A 21556-nucleotide genomic window follows, 5' to 3' on the forward strand; every position below is an offset into this window, starting at 1 on the left:
TTTTTTTTTAAAAGATTTTATTATTTCCTTTTTCTCCCCAAAGCCCCCCGGTACACAGTTGTATATTCTTCGTTGTGGGTTCTTCTAGTTGTGGCATGTGGGACGCTGCCTCCCTTCCTTATTTGCTGCCTTATCCTTCCAACTCATCATGTTGTTCACTGTCTGACACTGTCTGCCTCAGCGTGGTCTGATGAGCAGTGCCATGTCCGCGCCCAGGATTCGAACCAACGAAACACTGGGCTGCTGCCTGCAGCGGAGCGCACGAACCTAACCACTCGGCCACGGGGCCAACCCCCTACCATCTTAGTCATTTTTAAGTGTACAGTTCAGTAGTGTCAAGTACATTTACGTTGTTATGCAACCTACCTGATTATTCTGAATGTCTATATAGTATTCCATTATATGGATAAACCTAGGAGATGGACCATTGATGGACATTCTCCACGTGTTGTTAAAAACAATGAAAATGCTAAATAAACTGCATGGCATTTTTAAATAAGAATTTTCTTATGAACAGATGAAGTAAAAAAGCTATGTTGGTGAGCAAGGCTCTTTGGGAGGGCGGGGAGGGTGGCGTTCTAGTGTTGAGGGCTTTCTCCAGGCACGCCTTGAAATAGAGCCAGAGGAGCGTTTACTTAAGGAAGCTTGCCACTATGAAGCGTGGTTTTGAAAAAGAGCCTGGGATATGAAGGCAAACAGAAAATAGGTCTTACATTCCAAATAAAACAGCCTTTGGCCTTGGAGAGGTAAGCAGTTTCTCATGCTCTGCTTAACACCCAAAACGAAAGAGATAAAATGACAAGTGGCAGAGAATGATGAAAATCCTGCAGATCTGTCAGTGTCCACACAGAGTTAAAAGTTCGGCATTTCGGGGGCCGGCCCCGTGGCCGAGTGGTTAAGTTCGCGTGCTTGCTTTGGCGGCCCTGGGTTTGCCGGTTTGGATCCTGGCGCGGATATAGAACCGCTCATCAAGCCATGCTGAGGCGTTGTCCCACATGCCACAACTAGAAGGACCCACAACTAAAAATACACAACTATGTACCGGGAGGCTTTGGGGAGAAAAAGAAAAAAATAAAATCTTAAAAAAAAAGTTCAGTATTTTCAAGACTTTAATTGCAGTCACAACAGTATAGAGGAAAATAACATTTTAAAATATATAAGTGACAGAATGCTTGCATATCTACAAGGAAATCAGGGCAAAACCCACCAAGATGATTTATTAATCCAAGTCTTCTATTGTTTGGGGTTATTACGAGCCATTATTAACAATTCTCTTTTGTTTAGGAATACTGTCGAACTACTGATTTCTATTGGAGTCCTGCAAGGATGAAAATGTGAAAATGACTCATTAGCTTAAATTTCCAAAACAAGTGAAGTGTATGGGTCAAAATGTTAAATAAAGCTAAAACATATCTAATGACTTTCTTTTGTCATTTAACATTCATAAATGAACATAAATTTATGAAATGTGTCTTTTTTGTAGCAGTGAAGATTTTGCGTGCAGTAACCAAAGGGAAAGAGATGTTGTAAATCACAGCACCTCAAAGATGTCATGGTAAATCAAACTCAGATATTCCTTTACTTCCATTTGCGGGAAAACTGACCAAATTTTCAATGATTTTGCAACTAGACTTTACATGAAAGTAAATATGAACCAAAAAAACCCATGTAGTTTGCCTCTCCCAACCCTTAAGTTGGTCTGAGTCGATGACTTATAGGTTACAGTTTTCCTCACACTGGTTTTTCCAATCCATCATCCATATTCTACACTGGTGTCAATATGAACATTAATACACCTAGCTCAGGCATCTCTAGCAGGAGAAAAAACAACCTTGAGTTGAATAACTCTCCTCTAAGAATAGCTCTATATACAACCTGAGATTTTTTTTTCAACTTTATGCCACAGCTGCCTCTGAAGACATCTTCATCTATTTCATGATCCCACTCTTCTTAAGAGTCAAAGAAACTCACATGCCTGGGGCCCTCCTGGGGGCCTCCTGTATCAAAGGGTCATGCTCTCATTAGACTGGGCATGAGCTCAACTTTTGAGCGACTCTCTCTTCACTTTACTGACTCCTTCCCAAATGTAAAAAGGGAAACCCGACAGTCTGAATTTTATTTATGTGGATGAAAGCAGGGTGGGATTTGATATTGCACTGCTAGGCACTTAGAAGATTTCATGGTGGTTTTTTGTATTCATGTTGTTTTCTCTCTTCTTAAGGGGATTCCCTGAGTCAAGTTCATCTGAAGAAGAGGAAAACCTGGATGACTATGAGTGAGTTTTGAAAGTCCTCTATGTTCCTCTGAAACTAAATATAGATGTTGCTATTCTATTCTTCCCCAAAGGCATTAAAACAGATAGCTCAGACTCGCTCAGGAGGCTGTGTTTACATGGTAAACACAGGTGAAGTTTTGGGACTTTTATCTGGAGGACAGGTGACAAGGAGCTGGGTTGTTACTAGTGAAAATATTTTTTCCCGATCTGGATTATCTAAATTGGCTGCACGTACTCATTGGATTCATCATATACCTGGTGTCCTCTTCGTTTCCCTTTGTCTTCAGAGATACAGCATATGACATTTCTGCTGATTGTTTCTTCCCTGGAGGCCTTTCACCAGGTGATGACTGAAGGTTCTTATTAACGTTGAGTCCATCTTTTGAAGTTATTTATGATGCAGTAATTTTACAAGGTAGCACAACAGAGACTTGAACGTGATAACATTTATGTTGAGAGAGTCCTATTCCTAGGGTGACCTTATCATTTAACATCCAAAGCAGGACACTTTAGAGAGAGAGAAAGAGTGTACTATTAAATGTTACACCTGACATCAGGCATAAACTGGACTCTTCTGGGCAAATAAGAATGTGTGACCACTCCAACTATACTGAGACAGGTTGGTCTACGTGGCCATTAAGGTCCTTTCCAAAATCTAAGATTCTATCATTCTACAAACAGGGACAAATGAGTCTCCTGGACTTCAAGATTGGCATTAAGGAGAGGTGGGAGTACCAGGGCATACTGCATCTCTCAGACACCTGTTATCCAATGGCAACCAATTCGTTTGAACACTAGGATTATGCATATTTCTAGTTCTGTTTTTGTACGAGTGCTATGTTGGCTATAAATGCAATGAGAGCTTTTATAAAGTACATGCCACTGTTTTGACTTTTCCTCTTACCTCTAACCCAGCCTGGCCCTAGGCATACCTGTCACATTGGGGAAGACATGCTGTACCCCCCACCGCTTCGCAGCACGGTCTCTTTGCCACCTTCTAGCTCTTCTTTAGCCCTGTTTTCTTCCCCAACATCTACCCTCAGGAAAGCATCTGATGGAATAATTCAAACTAAGACATAAAAGACTGAGAAAGACCAGCACGAAAATTATCCAAAGATAATTTCACTTTAACAGATAACAAAGACTTAAGCCAATGGGAGTGAACCTCTAATCACGGGTTTTAGTCTTTAGCATTTAGATGAATTGGAAGTCTTTCTTTGATTCAGAAAACTCACGTCTGACCATATAGATAGTCTCTATCTCCATCATTTCTAAATTCAAATGGTGTGAGATGTACATTGGAGAAATGATCAGGAAAGACCTGCCCTCTTCAAAGAGATGCTGAAGGGAGATCAGGACTGCAGGGCTGTGTGATCTGGGGCTCAGCCTTCTTACCCTGTACTTGGTGCCCTCAGCTTCTTGCTCTATCAGTGTCACTGAAGCATTTATTTTATGGCCATAACTTCATGAGCAACTCTACTCCACTCCATTAAAGACTGAGGCTCTGAGGTTTAGGTGGAAAATGATCACTTAAGACTAAGCCTAAATCTCTACTGTTCTGACATTGAAATGCTGAAATAGTTTTTAAAACAAACAGAGCCAGGCCTTAGCAAAATTATGACACAGGCATAGTGTGTGTGTGAGTGTGTGTGTGTGTGTGTGTGTGTGTGTGGGCAGGGAAAGGGGGAGTGTAATACACAATCTCCCCTTGCCTCTCCAGGCCTTTCTCCTTATTCCTGATCGTCTCTTTCTTCTGTCTCCCATAGGCGTATATCCTGGATCGTATTCCCTGAAGAGTCTTTTAATTAGCTATGCTTATCTTAAACTATTAGCTCACTAAAAAAACTATCAGTTAATATCTCAAGTGTTAATTATACAGTATCTATAAGGGTAGAGTTAAAAGAGACTTTAAACTTATCAAGTTCAACCCGCATCCTAATTTTACAAATAAGGAATTCCAAGGTCAAAAGAGGTTAAGTGGCTTTTCCAAAGCCAGACAGCTGCTTATTAGGAAGTTATGTCTGGAACACAAATCTCCAGGCTGGCTGGTCTAAGGCTCTTTCCACGTCATTGAACTAGCCATCAACTGACACCCCACCTTCACTTAATACACTCTCACCTCCTCATGGTTTCTTTACTCCTTAGGTGTTACCTTCTAGCCAGAGGGTCCTCCCAAGCCCCCAAACCCATGCCCCATCCCACTTCACCCCCTGTTTATTTCCTTAGTATGATGTTTTGGCCAAAGCCAAAAGACTACAGACATTGTTGATCTCACATAAGAAACAGCTCTGTGGCTTGTTGAGCTCCACATATAAAATAAGACATGATGTTCTTGGCTAACTTAGTAAAAATGGCAGTATGTAAAGGTTACACCTGGCTGTCCCACATCATCTTTTTCTCAGTTAAGTACAATTGCTTCTGTCTTAATATAACCTTAGATGCTTATCTATTATTGCTATTCGGCAAATAAAATATATTTTTTAGAGAAGCATTTGCTTTAAAAATAGATGCTATGAGGGGGCTGGCCCTGTGGCCGAGTGGTTAAGTTCGCGCACTCCGCTGCAGGCGGCTCAGTGTTTCGTTGGTTTGAATCCTGGGCGCGGACATGGCACTGCTCATCAAACCACGCTGAGGCAGCGTCCCACATGCCACAACTAGAAGGACCCACAACGAAGAATATACAACTATGTACCGGGGGGCTTTGGGGAGAAAAAGGAAAAAAATAAAATCTTAAAAAAAAATAGATGCTATGAGGTGTGTTTCTCTTGGATCACTAAATGAAAATTATAGGATTGAAAGACAGGAACTTTCATCCTTGGCAATCCTGACTTTCCCTTTGGAATATTCTTCATTGGTCTAATCTCTAGCTCTCATGGAAAATGGTGAAATGTAGGAAAACTTAGAGATCGCCTAGAAGGAGGCCAAAGGTTTCTAAATGCCAGCCCATTTAAAAATACAGATATTCAGGCCCCACCCCAGAATCATAACTGGGTGATGGAGACTTAGGAATCTGAATTTTTGAAAAGCTCCTCAGGAGATTCTCTTGAGCAGCCAGGTTTGGAAACCCTTGATCTAGGCCAACATCTCGTTTTATAGATTAGAAAGTTGATGACAACTTATGCAATTAAAAATTATTAATTCTCAAATATGGAATTCCTTTTTATTGCAGCTGGTTTGCAGGTGACATCTCCAGGTCACAATCTGAGCAGTTACTGAGACAAAAGGTAAATAATCTAGTCTTTAAAATAGCCTTTAAGAATCTCTTTCTATTGTTGGGCCCAGAGGATAGTGCACCTGTCATAGAAACTTTATTGCTAACGATAGTCAAGTCACCACAGCGTTGGTCATCCAGCAGATGAGATACCAGGCCCTTCACATATAGCCACTTCCTCTGATCCATTATCTATTGCTGTGTAATAAGCCACTTCAAAATTTAGTGGCTTGAAACAAGATTTATGATTTCTCACCATTTCTGCAAGTTTTGCTTAGGGTCACTCACGTGGCTGCATTTAGCTGGTGGGTTGATGAGAGGGTGGAGTTCAGCTGAGGCAGTCAACCGGGGTGCCATAATTCTTTTCCATGTGGCTAACTTGGGCTTCCTCCTAGCATGGTGATCTCAAGACAGTGGTTGAAGAGGACACGCCCCACAGTTCAGTGCTAGCATTTATCTGGTCTCTGCTTTTGTCATGTTTGCTAATATCCTACTGACCAAAGCAAGTCACGTGGCCCAGCCCAGAGTTAACGTGGGAGGGGACTACACAGGGCACGAACACAGAGAGATGACTCATTGGGGCCATCTGTGTAAGAGTCTACCTCAGCTCTGTCACTGCTCATTAGGACTTCAACCAGAGTACAGCAGATGTAACAGGGGATAAATCGACCTGATTTTCTTACCAATTGGTATGGAATTACCAAGAGCAAACTTCTGACCTACAAAAATGACACTTTGATATGGTTCAACCTAATAAAACACACCCATTATTTCTTTGAGGGGTACTAGTGAGAATGTGATGACTTCACTACCTAACTCAGTATTTGGTCACATTCATAGTTTATTATCTGCTCTTTCTGAAGCTGGATCTGCTTAGAATTAGCTCAAGTCATTAAGAAAGACAAGTCGAGCATAGAATTTTAACAAATGATTTATTCTGCATCTTTGGTTTTCTAAAACCTTCAAAGAGCGTGATAGGCGATATCCGGTTTTAGATTTTATTTCTGAAAGATTAAAACATTAGGCTTGCACAAACACAAAACAGAGAAAATTGCCAGAGAGGGTTAAAAATTAACTAGAAAAGAAAAGTTGAGGCACATGGGGTAGAACTGTAAAGAAACTGAGTGAGAAAAGGAGGAAAGCTAAACCGTGGGTCCCCTTCTGTGCCAACTGTTGGATAATCTGTGTCATCAATGACATTTAAAGTGGATCTAAAAGATCTAATTTCCTACCACCTACCAAGAAAAATAGTTTTCAAGAATAATGAAAACGTTTTCTGTTCCTTCCGCATTTACATTTCTTTTCAGGGAAAAGAAGGAGCGTTTATGGTTAGAAATTCCAGCCAGGCGGGAATGTACACAGTGTCCTTATTTAGTAAGGCTGTGAAGTAAGTATGACATGAATTTATTTCTTTTATCTTTTGAGTATGTTCTTTGAATATGCCTGTCACTTAGTCACATTTTTGGGGTAAGACATCTTCTTTAAAGCCTGGAATTTGGGATCAAAGTATTTCTATTGGATGTGACCATTGCAGTTGCCTTTTCCCCTACAATTTCCAAGAGGCTGTGCTGTGGCTGATCCCCTCCTGCCTGTCCCAGGCAGCAACAGAGTGCCCAGCGCACAGCACCCCTCAGTAAACATTTGCTAAAGAAATCCTGGGTTATTTTCCTTGATTCAGTCATAAGCCTGAAAGAGAGAAAAACAGCAATGAAGCCTCTACACTCTTGGCCTGAGCCACCTGCTGAGCTGAGAAACCTACCCCAGAGTCTGGTTTTTAGCGAGTCTTTCCAGTGGGGGCAGAGTCAGCAGAAGGTTAAATCAGTGTAGCTGTGTTCCTGGACAGCTTCCTTCTAGTGGGCTATCCTCTTTCTGTGATTAAGAGGTCTGGTTTGAAGCTGTACTTCTGGGTCCAAATCCTGACTCTACCATTCCAGAGCTTTATGACATTTAGGAAGTTTCTTAACCACTGTGCCTCAACTTCCTCATCTGGAAGGGGACATAATAATGATTATTATTTTCTATGAATGAAGCGAGTTAATTCATGTATCGGATCAGAACAGCGCCTGGCACATAGTAAGCATTCAATAAACAGCAATTACTGTTATTGTTGCTGTTGCTGAGAAAGAGTAATTCTCCTTGCTCCAATACCTCCACCTCAACACTAAGGCACGTAAGACACCCACAGTCATCTCATGCAAGTCATCGTCACCAACATCAGGATCCCCCTCCAGAGTTTTACAAGCCAGTTTCCCATTGGTTATTAGTTCTTTTGTTCCTTCTAATCATCCTGCAAAGCAAATAGGAAAGCTATTTTTATTTGCACCATTTTACAGATAAGAGGATTGAGGTTCAGAGAGCTTACAAAGACCTGCCTGCAAAGCTCATAAATGACTGACTTGAAGCCTGGCCTTCAACAGCCAAGTTCATGTTCCTTCAACCACACTCCTGTTTCTACACTGAAACTCCCAATGTTTTGGAATAAGAATCTGGCCAAATCTTGATTATGATCTTTTGAAAGAAAATATTTCTATGTGTGCAATCCTTTTTTAATGGTGGAATTGAATGGTCATTCTGCTTTGGTGCCCTCTTCATGTACCCTGCCCTGTGGTGCATATATATATTTTTGTAATAATTAAAAAGTTATTTTATTTCAAGAATATTTTTAGGGTACCTACCTCCAATGTGAGGTAATTGGATGTACCCTAAGCGGTCATATGACGTTCTAAAATGCCAAAAGCCACATCCTAGGGGCATCTCATGTGCTAGGTTGCGCACCTGGATGCTGGCTAAAGCCAACCACGTAAGAACCGGGAGAAGACTTGGTTTACTGACTGGCAAAATCTCTGTGGCACTCTGGCCCTGCAGTTCCAGCCAAACCTGATACCGGAAGTCCTCCTAGTCAAGCTTCTTGACACCAAATTCATTTTTGAAGGTGGTCAAATAGATAAATTAGCAAGTATATGAGGAATCACATTAAAGCAATCCCAATCAATGAATCCAGAAGCCGTTTTTTATGAAACACCATCAATGGGCTTGAGTGACTCTCATGCTGAGACCAAGAGCCAAGTAGCCATTTGCAACGAAGAGAAATACCCTTTCTCCTTTTTCTAATTGCAGTTTTAACTAGGCTGGCATGACAGCAACACAATTTATTAATAGTTTCTTATGCATGAAGCATAGTGCAAATTGATATATAGATAATCTCATTCAATCTTTATAACACCCAGATGAGGTAGCTAGCAGGCAGTAGAACTGGACTCAAGCCCAGTTCTTGATGCTATACTATGCTCTGAAATCCAAAACAGGCATACCATTCCTGATCAGCCTAAACCAATGTGCATCAATTCACCGCTATTTTCTAAAAGTAGAGCAAAAGAAAAAAAGTGTTTCATACAAAAAAGATACAAGTTCACCTGAGGAATTAAAGGATATCCTAACCCACTTCATCTTGCATATTCCACTCCCAAAAGGGCCTCCCATCCATGTTGTGGGTGAGAACACCCACAGCCTAATCACCTTTGCCTCCCAGATTTTTATCTCTATTATTATCCTAAAAGAGAATTGGTGTTCAGAATAATGATCTTAAAGAACTGCAGGGCTCTCGATCATCAAAGGAAGATTCCAGCTTTAGACTTACTAAGGAAGGAACAGTCCAGAGAGCTGGAATTTTGTTATACATGAATTCTGTATGTGCACAAAGGATCGGTTGAGTTCAGAGAGGAGCCCCCTTCCATAATTCCTGATTGTCATGGCTGCCTCCAGAAAAACACCAGATGCCCACACTGAGAAACCGTCTCTGACTTCCCTCTCCAAGATTTACAAATGCAACTAAATTAATTATTTAGCCATTGTTTAATCAAGCTTCAATTGTTTATTAAAAACGACTAACATTAAAAAAAAAATAAGTCTAACATTCTTTCTTCCTTACCAGTGATAAGAAAGGAACCGTCAAACATTACCATGTGCATACAAATGCTGAGAACAAATTGTACCTGGCAGAAAACTACTGTTTTGATTCCATTCCAAAGCTTATTCACTATCATCAACACAATTCAGCAGGTAATTTTTTTTCAGTTTTTCTTTTATAAGTCCTTGTTGATAAATATCACTTTTCTTGGATACTACTGATCCTCTTAATATTTTCAATTATATAGGGAACCATGAAAGTAGGGAAAGAATGCTCTCAAGCCCTATGCCTGCTGTGATTTTTCACCTACGTTTCCTGGAATATAACATTATGCACTCTATAATGCCAGAAAAAATGGAGTTGAGTGAGTTGAGTGACTTAGAAATAGAGATTCTCTTTATAAAAATATTTGCAGGTTTTTTCTGCCTGTAGAAGTAACTTGTTTGTAAAATTTGAACATTATAGAAATGTATATCATTGGAAGGGTAATCGCCATGGACAAGTTGATGTCTATTCTGACAAAATTTTTTTCTATGCTGATGCTAACAGTCATTAGTCATTATATATATAATGATAAATTTTGCATATGTAGGTATACACATTATATTTTTACAGAGGTGAGATCATTCAACACATACTACATTTCAGCCTTTCTTTTTTTTTTTTTTTTTTTTGAGGAAGATTAGCCCTGAGCTAACTGCTGCCGGTCCTCCTCTTTTTGCTGAAGAAGACTGGCTCTGAGCTAACATCCGTACCCATCTTCCTCTATTTTATATGTAGGACGCCTACCACAGCATGGCTTGCCAAGTGGTGCCATGTCCGTGCCCGGGATTGGAACCGGCGAACCCCAGGCCACCAAAGCAGAACATGTGCACTTAACTGCTGCACCACCAGGCTGGCCCCACAGCCTACTTTCTTTATTCAATGTGTCTTAGAGGTCTTTCCACGCAAATATACATAGCTTACTTTGTTCTACTTAACAGCTACATAGAATTCTATTGTAGAATTACTCCATAATTTATTCACCTAACCCTCTATTGATATTTTCACAATACACCGATGTTTCAGTGCAAGGTCCTACACATGTAGCTCTGTGTACCTGTAAGAGTGTTTCTGTAGCCAAATTCCCTAGAAGTGGAATTTGTAATAGCTAAGAACATTTAAAATGTAGACATAGTCAAATGCTTTTCAGAAATATACGCTCCCACCAATAGCAATTTCCCTCATCCTCACCAACACTGGGTGCTTTTACTCTTTTCAAATTTTGCCTAATCACCTAGTGAAAATGTATATAGAAATACATTCTAATGGAGATTAACTAACCTTATTGTGGTAATCATTTCTCAATATATACATGTATCAGATCATCACATTGTACACCTTAAATTTACATATGTTATATGTCAATAACATCTCAATAACGCTGGACAAAAAAGAAATGAAAAAAGAGATCCCTTCTAAATGTCTTTTCTAGACCAGTGCCGCTTATGGGCAGTGACTGGATGAATTTCCAACAATGCGTTAAAATAAACTGTGGGCTCAGCGTCGAATTTGTGCAACTCTATCCGACCTGATTGCGTGCACATTGGTGAATTGGCCTTACTCCTGGTTTTCATTTTGGTTCTTGCATTTTTCCTTTGTATAAATTTCCTCGATTGTTTATTTTAACCTGTAGCACCTCAAAAGTACCCTTTGGAAAAGGTATTTTATAAATAGACATATCCAAGTGGAATGATTCCACTCCAGAGGATGCTCAAGAAACTCCACAGAGTACAGGAAGAAAATATTAAAGTGTTTCTTTAGGTTTGTTTTTTTAGATTTCATTCTCTTAAATTTTCTATTTGTGAGTATATTTTATGATTCACATAATTTATCAATTAAGCAGTAATTGTATATATACATATTTTGGAGGAATGCATTAATTTTTTTTGTCTATTAAAGGTTCAGGATTTACTCATATAAAAAGTAAACAAATATATAGGAAAAGGAAGGAGGAAAAAAGGACATGTGTGGTAGTTCTCGTGACTTGGAAAACGTCACACATTTAAAGCAAGAAATATATTTTTTTGAATGAGTTCTTTCAAGCCATTGTAAATACTATGACTGTTTTAACCCAGCTCTACCATAACTTGATGTAAACAAATAAAATGCCTTTACCACTTAATGCAATTTAGTAATATGTTCAATTTTTAAAAATTCAAGGGGTTTACTTTTTATGTTGCACCCTTCTAAATTGTTTGGATTTTTGCCAAATGTATGTGCTGTGTGTTTACATATTTAAATATAGGACTATAAGGAGATAGCAAAATAAAAAGGAAAATTTTTTAAATGAAAGATTCCATCAAGCAACTAAGTTCGATGGGATTTTTTTGAAGTCAGATAAATTGGTTTTACTCTTTGAATTTTTGCTTTACACTGAGCTAATTAGTCAAAAACAAATTAGTACAACTACGGGATAAATATGGTCAGGATGGATTCTCTGTCTGCATCACAGCAACCTGAACTCTGCGCTTTTTCAGCTGCTCTGGAGGGAGCATAAGCAGAGGTGTGAACCATTAGGATGTAATCTGGTGTGATATGGTTTGATGATGTGATGATGTGATGCTGATTCCATTGCAGGCATGATCACACGACTCCGCCACCCTGTGTCGACCAAGGCCAACAAGGTTCCCATCTCCGTGTCCTTGGGAAGTGGTATGGACACACTCTTGGGCTCTTAAACTCCATTTCCCACCATTTTTGGTTAAATGTATATATATATATAGTTAATTTACTGAAAAAAGAGGGAAGACAGGAAGGAGGTCCCTGCTCAGGTTGTACCAGGCAGGGCTTCAGCTCTAATGTATTTGTTCATTTTCTTAAAAAAAAAAAAAACTCTATTCTGTCCTCCCAATCTAAATCTGCAATCTCCCCAGCATTACCAAAAAGATTGTCAAATTCTTCCTCTTGATAAACCCAATCATCAGCCTCTAGAACCCCATTGCCTCTCCTTTCTTCTTCCGGGATTCTGTGCCTGTTCAGGGGAACCAGTCTTCAACCTTGAGTATTTAGGATAATGACATCCACCCAGATCATGGTTTAATTTGTTTTATAAGAAAATGTAACAATGTTTTACCAGGCTAAGGGCATTGAGCACATTTTGACACTGAACCTTTCCAAGTTGCCTCTAGTTGGCAAAGTGTTTTTACTCAGAGCTTTCTTGTTAATAACTATAGCTGCTTCAAGAACAATATTGTCCAGGTGGCATTATCATGTGGTCTAATAGGTCATAAGACCACATCACTAAGGGTTTTTTTTTAAGTGGGCTACTTAAAAAGTCTTGCTGTCCTTCATATTATCAATTGGAAACTCTCACTGGAGAGAAAATCTCTTGGAGAGCTTTTAGCCCCAAAGCCTTCTATTCCCATCCTAAAGAATGCCTGTCTTGCCTTATTAGGACTCTGGGAACTGAAAAGAGAAGAGATTACCCTGCTGAAGGAGCTGGGAAGTGGCCAGTTTGGAGTGGTCCATCTGGGCAAGTGGAAGGGGGAGTATGATGTTGCTGTTAAGATGATCAAGGAGGGTTCCATGTCAGAGGATGAATTCTTCCAGGAGGCCCAGACCATGATGTAAGTTTCTTCTGAGGAATGACAATTTAGCCCTCACCGTGAGAGGACGTTCATGCTAACAGTCCTGTCCCTAATATTTACAACGCCTGGAGCAAGACTCCACAGATCATAGATATTAATACATAGAAATTATAAACAAGCTAACACACTGTTAAATAAAATCGGTTCTATGCTCCTACTTTGACAAGTATACCTTCATAACAACCTGAAAGGCTGTATTCAAGTTTAGAGTTCTCAGACTCTAGAGAAACTAGCCTCTGGCCCGTGCCCCTCCACCCAAACTCCACTTCTGTCTTTTCTCCTCCCAACCCCAGCTCCATCCTGCCCTATACTCAGTACTTATTGGCAGACACAGCATTCAGTACATCCAAACTCCCTGTGTCTCCTGCAAATAAATATTTATTGGCTAATTATCTTGGTTAGGGGTAGGCATCTCAACAGCATGGCTCAGTCTTAGGGGGACAGACCTAGGAAGAGTCTGCACGGATCCTGGCAGAGGCCTCAGAACCATGTGGACAGGGGATTCCAGAGTCCTGGTACCCTGAGGGTGATAGAGAAAGAGATGGACAGGTTCTGAGTGGGTATGTCTTCTTGGCCCTTTGGTCTCCTCGCCTTGTGAGGAGGTGCATAGTGGGATGAGGAACAGAGTGGGGCCCTGTAAAACACATGCCCAAGAGCAGGAGCCTCTAGTGGCCAGGACTAAAGCAATACTGAAAACTAACGCCCTATGGACAGTATCCTTTTCCTTCCTGGTAGCTTCAGTACAGTCTGGTAAAAATCCCTTTCTCACCCTACTTCTTTCTTCACCTGACAAGTGAAGATGCCCTTCCTAATGGGCCTCAGCTCCAAGCACTGTCCTCAGTTCTTGGCAATACATATGTGTTCTCTTTCTCTGTTCTTTCTCTCTCTCTCTCGTCTATGTAAGTACAAAGAATTAGTATTATTATTATTGTCATTATTATTATCGTGTGTGTGTAAGGAAGATTGGCCCTGAGCTAACATCTGTTGCCAATCTTCCTTTTTTTCACTTAAGGAAGATTGTCACTGAGCTAACATCTGTGCCAATCTTGCTCCATTTTGTATGTGGGACACCACCACAGCATGGCTTGTGTGTAAGTCTGCACCTGGGATCCGAACCTGCAAACCTCAGGCTGCCGAAGTGGAGTGCACGAACTTAACCACTATGCCACTGGGCCTGCCCCACAAAGAATTATTTTGATGATTCTACCTCTTTTTGTCAACATGTGAATCAGACTTTGAAGGGTGACCAATCATCCGGGTTTTCCTGGGACTTGCCTGGTTTTAGTGCTGAACGTTCTGCATCCCAGAAACCCCTCAGTGCTAGGTAAACTGACACAGCTGATCATCCTACTTTTCGGGACCCGATCAGCATGATGTGAAAACAATGCTATAGCAGGACTGTGGTCAAAGATAGTTGAAATCACAAATCCTAGCCCATTACAGAATAATAGCACTTTAAAAAAATTTTACTTAAAACATTTATGTAGTATTTATAGGCATCTCTCCGAGCACTTTCTAGATATTAACACATTCAGTTCTCATAAGAAGCCTATGAGAGATGTACCATGGTTATCTTTGTTTTATAGGAAACTGAAGCACAGAAATGTTAAATAACTTGCCCAAGGTCACCAAGCTAGTAAAAGCGGCAAAGCAGAGATGCAAACCCGGGCAGACATTCCAGTGTCCATTTCCTTAGTCATTCCTTTATGAAGGCCAAAGGTGCCAGGAGAATCAGAACAATCACTTTTACCACAATTGCAGAATTGTTTGGAAGCAAAGGTACCATGTGAATATAAGCCTTTGGCTGGGGCTGGCTTCATGGGCATGCAACCTGCCCTGTGGAGAGGCCCCACACTTTGAAGGGCTCTTCGCTTGGTTTAATGCTGTGCTGTCACCATCTTGAAATGGTTAATAATTCTTAAACAGGAATCCCTGCCTTTTCATTTTGCACTAGTCCCTGCAAATTATGTCGCTGGTTCTGCCTTTGGCAATTGTGCTGTCATAAAAGTGGGGAGAGGGCCCTTGATGTCTTCTTTGTGTAGGACAAAAAAATCTGGCTGAAACTCCCTTAGGCTCATGGTGTAACCCCTGTGTCCTGGTGTGACTTTAAAACATATTTTTTGCTATTACTAAGCTGGTAATCATAAAGAATCATAAAAAGTCATTACCAAATCACTTAGTCATAACGAAAGAGGTCAAACTGTACCATAAGGGGAAATCGTTAAATCCCAAATGTAATGGTGAAACTGAGGCCTGTCATGTGGGACATATCAGTTGACATGGTGTTCCCACCATAAGCTTGTCAGTCAGTGACTGAATTTGCTCAAGAAACAGTTTTTATGGGGTGGTGGACCTTTGTCCCACCACAAGCCCTCCCTCTGAAGGGAGCAATGATGAGTACCATGCAGGTCTCTGAACTTGCTGAAAGATACGTAACTGAGCTCATTGCCTTGAGTAACATGATAAGTCATGTCCCTATAGTTAAACTAAGAAGGAAGAAAGTAACTAAATATTTCATAAACCCTTATTAAAAAGTTTACAAGTTAACAGGTTAAATTTGGATTTACTTTACGCATCTGAACATTAAAGAATCATCCTTAATTACCTGAATCTATCTATTGAGAATAGATCAATCACATAAGGACAAGTTGGTGAACATCATGATAGCTGAGTGTCCATCCATCATGACCTACCAGAAGTGCTGTGACATGTGGTTGCTATTTTCTAAATTTATTATTGAAAGAATAATGTAACAATAATATAAAATGAATTTTTTTAAAAGAAAGAAAAATAACGCCTAATCTCACTTCCCTAACATGGCAACTATTTCCATTTTTCCTATGCCCTTCATATTCTGAAACAATTATTTTTATTTTTTAAATTAATTAATTAATTTTTGAGGAAGATTAACCCTGAGCTAATATCTGCCAGCAATCCTTCTCTTTTTTGCTGAGGAAGACTGGCCCTGAGCTAACATCCATGCCCATCTTCCTCTACTTTATATGTGGGACACCTACCACAGCGTGGCTTGACAAGCGGTGTGTAGGTCCACACCCAGGATCCAAACCGGCGAACCCCGGGCTGCCGAAGCAGAATGTGCAAACTTAACCACGGCACCACCAGGCTGGCCCCTGAAACAAATTTTTTAGAATAAAATACTTAGATATGAAAATTAGATGCTTTAAAATGGAAGTGATTGCTCTTACGCTATAGCTTCCTCCAAATCAGTCACGGAAGTTCTCAAGTGCCATGAGACGAAACAGGATTTCTGAGGCAACAGACCATTGCTTCCCTGATTCTCTGCAGGTAAGTTGAACACAGCCCCCGCAACTGCTAAACTGCTGCTGGGGTTGTCAATGTCCAATGTGAGGCAGCACTGTTTGCCTCCAAAGGCTAACGCTCACAAAATAAAATCCTAAACTTTCCTCTCTCTTTCTCTGATCAAGTAGAAGGGGGAAATTAAAATGAACAAAAATCTGAGAATGATTCTTCCTCAGGACATCTGGAAAATGGAGTGTGGAAATTCAGTACTGAACTTTGAAAATCTGTTGTTTCCAGGAAACTCAGCCATCCCAAGCTGGTGAAATTCTACGGAGTGTGTTCAAAGAAATACCCTATATACATAGTGACTGAATATATAACCAATGGCTGCTTGCTTAATTACCTGAAGAGTCATGGTAAAGGACTTGAACCCTCCCAGCTCTTGGAAATGTGCTATGACGTTTGTGAAGGCATGGCCTTCTTGGAGAGGCACCAGTTCATACATCGGGACTTGGTAAGCAAAGCCATTGGAAGCTCAAAGAAAGGAAAGAAAGCAATCCACAGTTCCCGCTTCCAGCAGTGGGCCATCAGGAGGGATGGCAAGGAGGGCATCTTCACTTTTACTTTGCCTACTTATGACTTGCTTAAACACATGACAGTTTTGTAATGAAAACCACAATTTCAAAATAAAATATTTAAAGTACAGAAAGAGTCAAAGAAGCCATCAAGATCTATGTAGTTGCGTTGTGCTATGAAGGAAAACAGATGGAAAGGAAAGGCTTTGGTCAGTTTAGTGTTTCTCAGAACCATTAAACCCAAGTTGACCTTTACTCCGGGAAGGGCTTAGTGCTAAAGCAGTCACTTAATACGATAACTGAAAAAACAAAAGAAAAAAAAAAGAGAAGGAAACAAAATTGGTGTATGTCTTTGGGTCAGGGTGGGAGTGAGGATTGTTCAGCTTGCTATGTACTGGTGCTTATCTTTAGAGATTTCCTTGTCCTGAATAGCAAACATGCCATGCACACTAGGCCAGTGCATTCTCTGAGTCTCAGTGCAGCATCATGCCTTCAAAGCCCTTCTTAATGCACGGTATCCTAGTGGTGGAGAGGAAACCCCTAGAAATAATTTTTCCCTTCTCGTTGATGAGCTGAGGTTCTGTGTTTAATGTGAAATACCTTTCATGTTGTTTGACAAGGATGGATGCTTGGGTGAAAACACTTATGGAAGCACATTTTCATTTCAAAACATTGAAAACTGCAAAGGAAAAAAGACAGCTTCTCAACATTTGGGTTTTTGATAGGCAATCTTAGATTTTGCTGAGAACTCTGCCAAAGAGAAGGAAAATGCTGGATTCTGACATCGGATTCTTGGTCACTTTTACTACTTGGTAATTTTGTTTTTCCTCCAAAGGCGGCTCGGAACTGCTTGGTGGACAGTGATCTCTCTGTGAAAGTATCTGACTTTGGAATGACGAGGTAAGCCGGCTCCAAAGGGGCAACCGATGAAAGAGAGATTTCCATTCACATCTAAATGCCATCATAATTGAAGACTTTGTGGGGGCGTAGAATCTGCTCTGAATTGGGGCCTTGGAAACCTGGATCCCCTCCCCCATACTACCTCTGACTACCTGTGAAACATGTTTCACCTCATTTCTTCACCTGTAGGATGGACTTGTTCTTCAGAAATCATCCAAAGTCCCTTTTAGTTCTTCTAACACTCTAATAAATATTTTCTAAACTTAGGAATAAATTCCATGAAAGATCCTAAATATTTAAATATAACGTGCTACAGCCAGATTATTTGGCTACATACATTTTTAATTCAGTCAAGGTTCCGTTAGCCCTTTCTGCTTTTTTCTCAATATATTTTCAAATAGGCATAGCATTACCACTAGGAAAGATTTTGTTGTCATATCATTACATTTTCTTATCACCAAGTAAGACATGGAAGTAGACTCGGAAATTCTCTTGGTGAGCATTCTATCACCACTTCATGATTTGGAGAAATTATTTTGATTCTTATAGCAGTTTAAAAGAGTATTCTGTTTCCTTGATTCTGAATCCTCATGCTATTTAAGCCTCAGAGTCAATTTTCATGATTTTACATGGGAAATGAAGACATACATGTTGGCCTTTCCATTCAACAAAGATTTATTGGGTGCCTACTAGATACCTGGGCCTGTGGGAGATACTGATATGTCAGATAGTCCCTGCCCTCATATGCTCGCATTTTAGTCCAGAAGGCAAGTAGATGTCCCTAATGTTGAGACAAAATACACCTATAAAGTTGTGCTGATTCAACATAAGCTCACATAATTCTGAGAAAGAATAATGCAGTTTCAAAGAGACCTGAAGTGTTGGCTAAGGCCAGCTCTATATTTAGCAAACATGGCTCTAAAACACTATAGGGGGATCTATTTTTTTAAGTCTTCCCCAAAATTCAGTATTAGGAAATGCTCCTCTTCTGGGACCCCTCAATATTGGCAAGATATCCCTTTAGCTGTGTGCTACCTGCCATCACTCCAACCATCATACACTGAGTCTCCTACACTGACACTCCAAATGTCTAGCTCTCTGGAGCGCAAGAGTAAAAGCTATTCATGGCTCCTTAGGGCAGGGGAAGCTCCCAGGACAAGGGAACTGATCCCCACCTTGTTCTCAAAGCAGGAACGTTGGCTGGTATGCTAGCATCCAGGGAATAGACCATCAAGTTCTTTGTAGCTTAGGAAAAGGGAGACACAAGGTCTTGCTCTGAATAAGGCATCCTGGAGGCCATGCACCAGGCCCTGTTGGTCATGAAGATCTATGGTCCCACCGTTCAGATGCCTGTGACTTAACTTGGTCCTGATGGTTTGAAGGGAGCTTTAAGCCATGAGCAGAACCCAGTCAGGGGTGCCAGGGTAGCTTCCGGGTGTCTGAGAAGCTGAGGGGGGCCTGGGGAGGGAAGTATGGAAGGTGCTGTCTATAATCCTATGAATGTGTTATTTATTTATTATGATTGTTAATATTTCAAAGAATGATTTGCCAAATCAGCTTTTTCTGATATTTTAAATTACAGTAAATATCTCTAACACATTTTGGTGTGTAAAGTTTCCTACAAAGTGTATCCAAAATTTCAGTTTCCATAATTTTCATTTTCCTATTTTTTTGAGTTGAGTTGTTATTTTGTTGTTCTTTTTTGTGGGCAAATATACAAGGTTCCCCTCTGTTAATTATATTAATAATACATGCTTATTATAGGAAATACAGCAATAGTGTATAAAGTAAAAAGTAGAATCTGCCCCTGACCCCTTCACTTCGTTTTCAGCACTGGGACCAACTACTGCTAACACATTTGGTGGATGTCCTTTTACACCTTATTCCTATGTATACCCAATCATATACACAAATATGTACACTTACCGTTTGTTCCCACAAAAATGGAATCACATTATATACACCTGCTTTTGCACATAGCCATATACCATGGGCATCTTTTTATTTTGATAAATATAGAACTATCTCATTTTTCATGGCTGCACACTATTCTATTGCATTAATTTGCCATTTTATATTTAATTGCTCCTCAACATATAGCCATTGAGGTTGCTTCCATTTTTATCATTATTACAGACAAAAGTATAGGGCACATCTTTGAATATATTATGGTCTTGATATCTCCATAGGATATTGTTTTTCATCATTGTTTATAACAGAAGATTAGAAGCAACTTACATGGTTAAACAGGTTATGTTAATCCATCAGAGGGAATACTATTCAGCTAATAAACATGATGCTGCAGAAGAAATGTGACCATATGGGGAAAATGTGCTTGATATGCCATTAGAAGAAAAATAAAAGCAAACTGCAATGCAACAGAAACCCAATTTTGTTCGAATTATATATAGAAAAAAAAGATTGGAAAATACAAGCAAAAATGTGTCTTGAATGGTAGAATTACAGGTTATTTTGGGGGTGGGATTCTGAGTGCTTTTAGTTTTACATTTTGGTGGGTTTTGATATTTACTAAACATTTTGCCTTCAGATTTTGGTATTTTCAAAATTAGATATCATTTTTTTTTAAGATTTTATTTTTCCTTTTTCTCCCCAAAGCCCCCCGGTACATAGTTGTATATTTTTAGTTGTGGGTCCTTCTAGTTGTAGCATGTGGGATGCTGCCTCAGCATGGCCTGATGAGCGGTGTCACGTCTGCACTGTGCCCAGGATCCGAACCGGCAAAACCCTGGACCACCAAAGTGGAGTGCGAGAACTTAACCACTTGGCCATGGGTCCGGCCCCTAGATATCATTTTTTAAAGCTTACAAGTCGTAATCAGCCTCTAGTGAAGCTTGCACATTGAAAGGAAGCAAAAGATCCAGAAAACCGGGGCGTTTGGCTGAGGCTGGATGGCTCTATGTTCTTCAGCAGCCTGTACCGCCATGGAGACAATGGTGGCCAGCAGAGGTCTTCCCATTTTGCACAGCCAAGTGGCTTAAGATCTATGTTGATTTTTCCCTGCAGGTATGTTCTTGATGACCAGTATGTCAGTTCAGTAGGAACAAAGTTTCCAGTCAAGTGGTCAGCCCCAGAGGTGTTTCACTACTTCAAATACAGCAGCAAGTCAGACGTATGGGCATTTGGTAAGAATGTGGCCGCACAGGCCCCAGCCCCATTGCATAAGCTGGTTTCCACAACAGGAAACCACAAGAGCAGCAACATCCATTTTTAGCAAAAGCTCTGAGCAGTTACGAAATTACCTGTGTGGCCTGAGACAAGCAAGAGATTGAAGATGGTGATGACCTTTTCTTGGGTCGGTGTTAGATGTCTGCCACATATTGTATAATCTGCATCCTGCTAGCACCTTCTCATCAAATCATAGGGGATAAAAGCTCTTCCACTGAAGATTTCAAACAGTTTTTAAAAAGTAGTCATTAAAAATTAAAACCGAGTTTGCGCGAAGTCCGAAACATTGAAGGGCTTAAAATGAAGTCATCGAGTTTCTGTGAGAAGGCAGCTGTGACAACCATTCCCTCCTGACTTGATGGGTTCTTTCGGCATGCCTGGTGTGAACACCAAACGTGACTCAGTGCTTTCTTTGGACCATACCAATTCCAACTAGTGTCCTCGTTAAAATTCATCGTTTAGATCAGTGGTCAGCAAACCACAGCCCAGGACCCAATCCAGTGGCCTGTTTCTGTAAATAAAGTTTTACTGGAGTACGGCCACGCCCATCCATTTCTGTATTGTCTCTGGCTGATTTTGCGCTGCAACAGCAGAGTAGGGTATTTGCCACTG

General features: G+C 40.4%; 1 protein-coding gene across 4 annotated transcripts in view; it reads left to right on the forward strand.

The window, feature by feature from the left end:
• The window catches only part of BMX (BMX non-receptor tyrosine kinase), a 56817-nt gene that overhangs the window by 28766 nt on the left and 6495 nt on the right, over positions 1–21556 (forward strand). For 3 of the 4 annotated variants that reach the window (XM_070502492.1, XM_014857655.3, XM_070502493.1), the window contains 10 exons: positions 1484–1555; positions 2222–2275; positions 5445–5499; positions 6794–6873; positions 9418–9545; positions 12013–12087; positions 12830–13001; positions 16581–16797; positions 17694–17758; positions 20783–20901. In XM_070502492.1, coding sequence (XP_070358593.1) covers positions 1484–1555; positions 2222–2275; positions 5445–5499; positions 6794–6873; positions 9418–9545; positions 12013–12087; positions 12830–13001; positions 16581–16797; positions 17694–17758; positions 20783–20901 — 1037 coding nt within the window. The remainder of the gene's footprint in view (positions 1–1483; positions 1556–2221; positions 2276–5444; positions 5500–6793; positions 6874–9417; positions 9546–12012; positions 12088–12829; positions 13002–16580; positions 16798–17693; positions 17759–20782; positions 20902–21556) is intronic. The other variant, XM_014857657.3, reaches the window with a different exon arrangement.

The sequence above is a fragment of the Equus asinus genome, chromosome X (genome assembly GCF_041296235.1).
Source record: "Equus asinus isolate D_3611 breed Donkey chromosome X, EquAss-T2T_v2, whole genome shotgun sequence".
Taxonomy (NCBI): domain Eukaryota; kingdom Metazoa; phylum Chordata; class Mammalia; order Perissodactyla; family Equidae; genus Equus; species Equus asinus.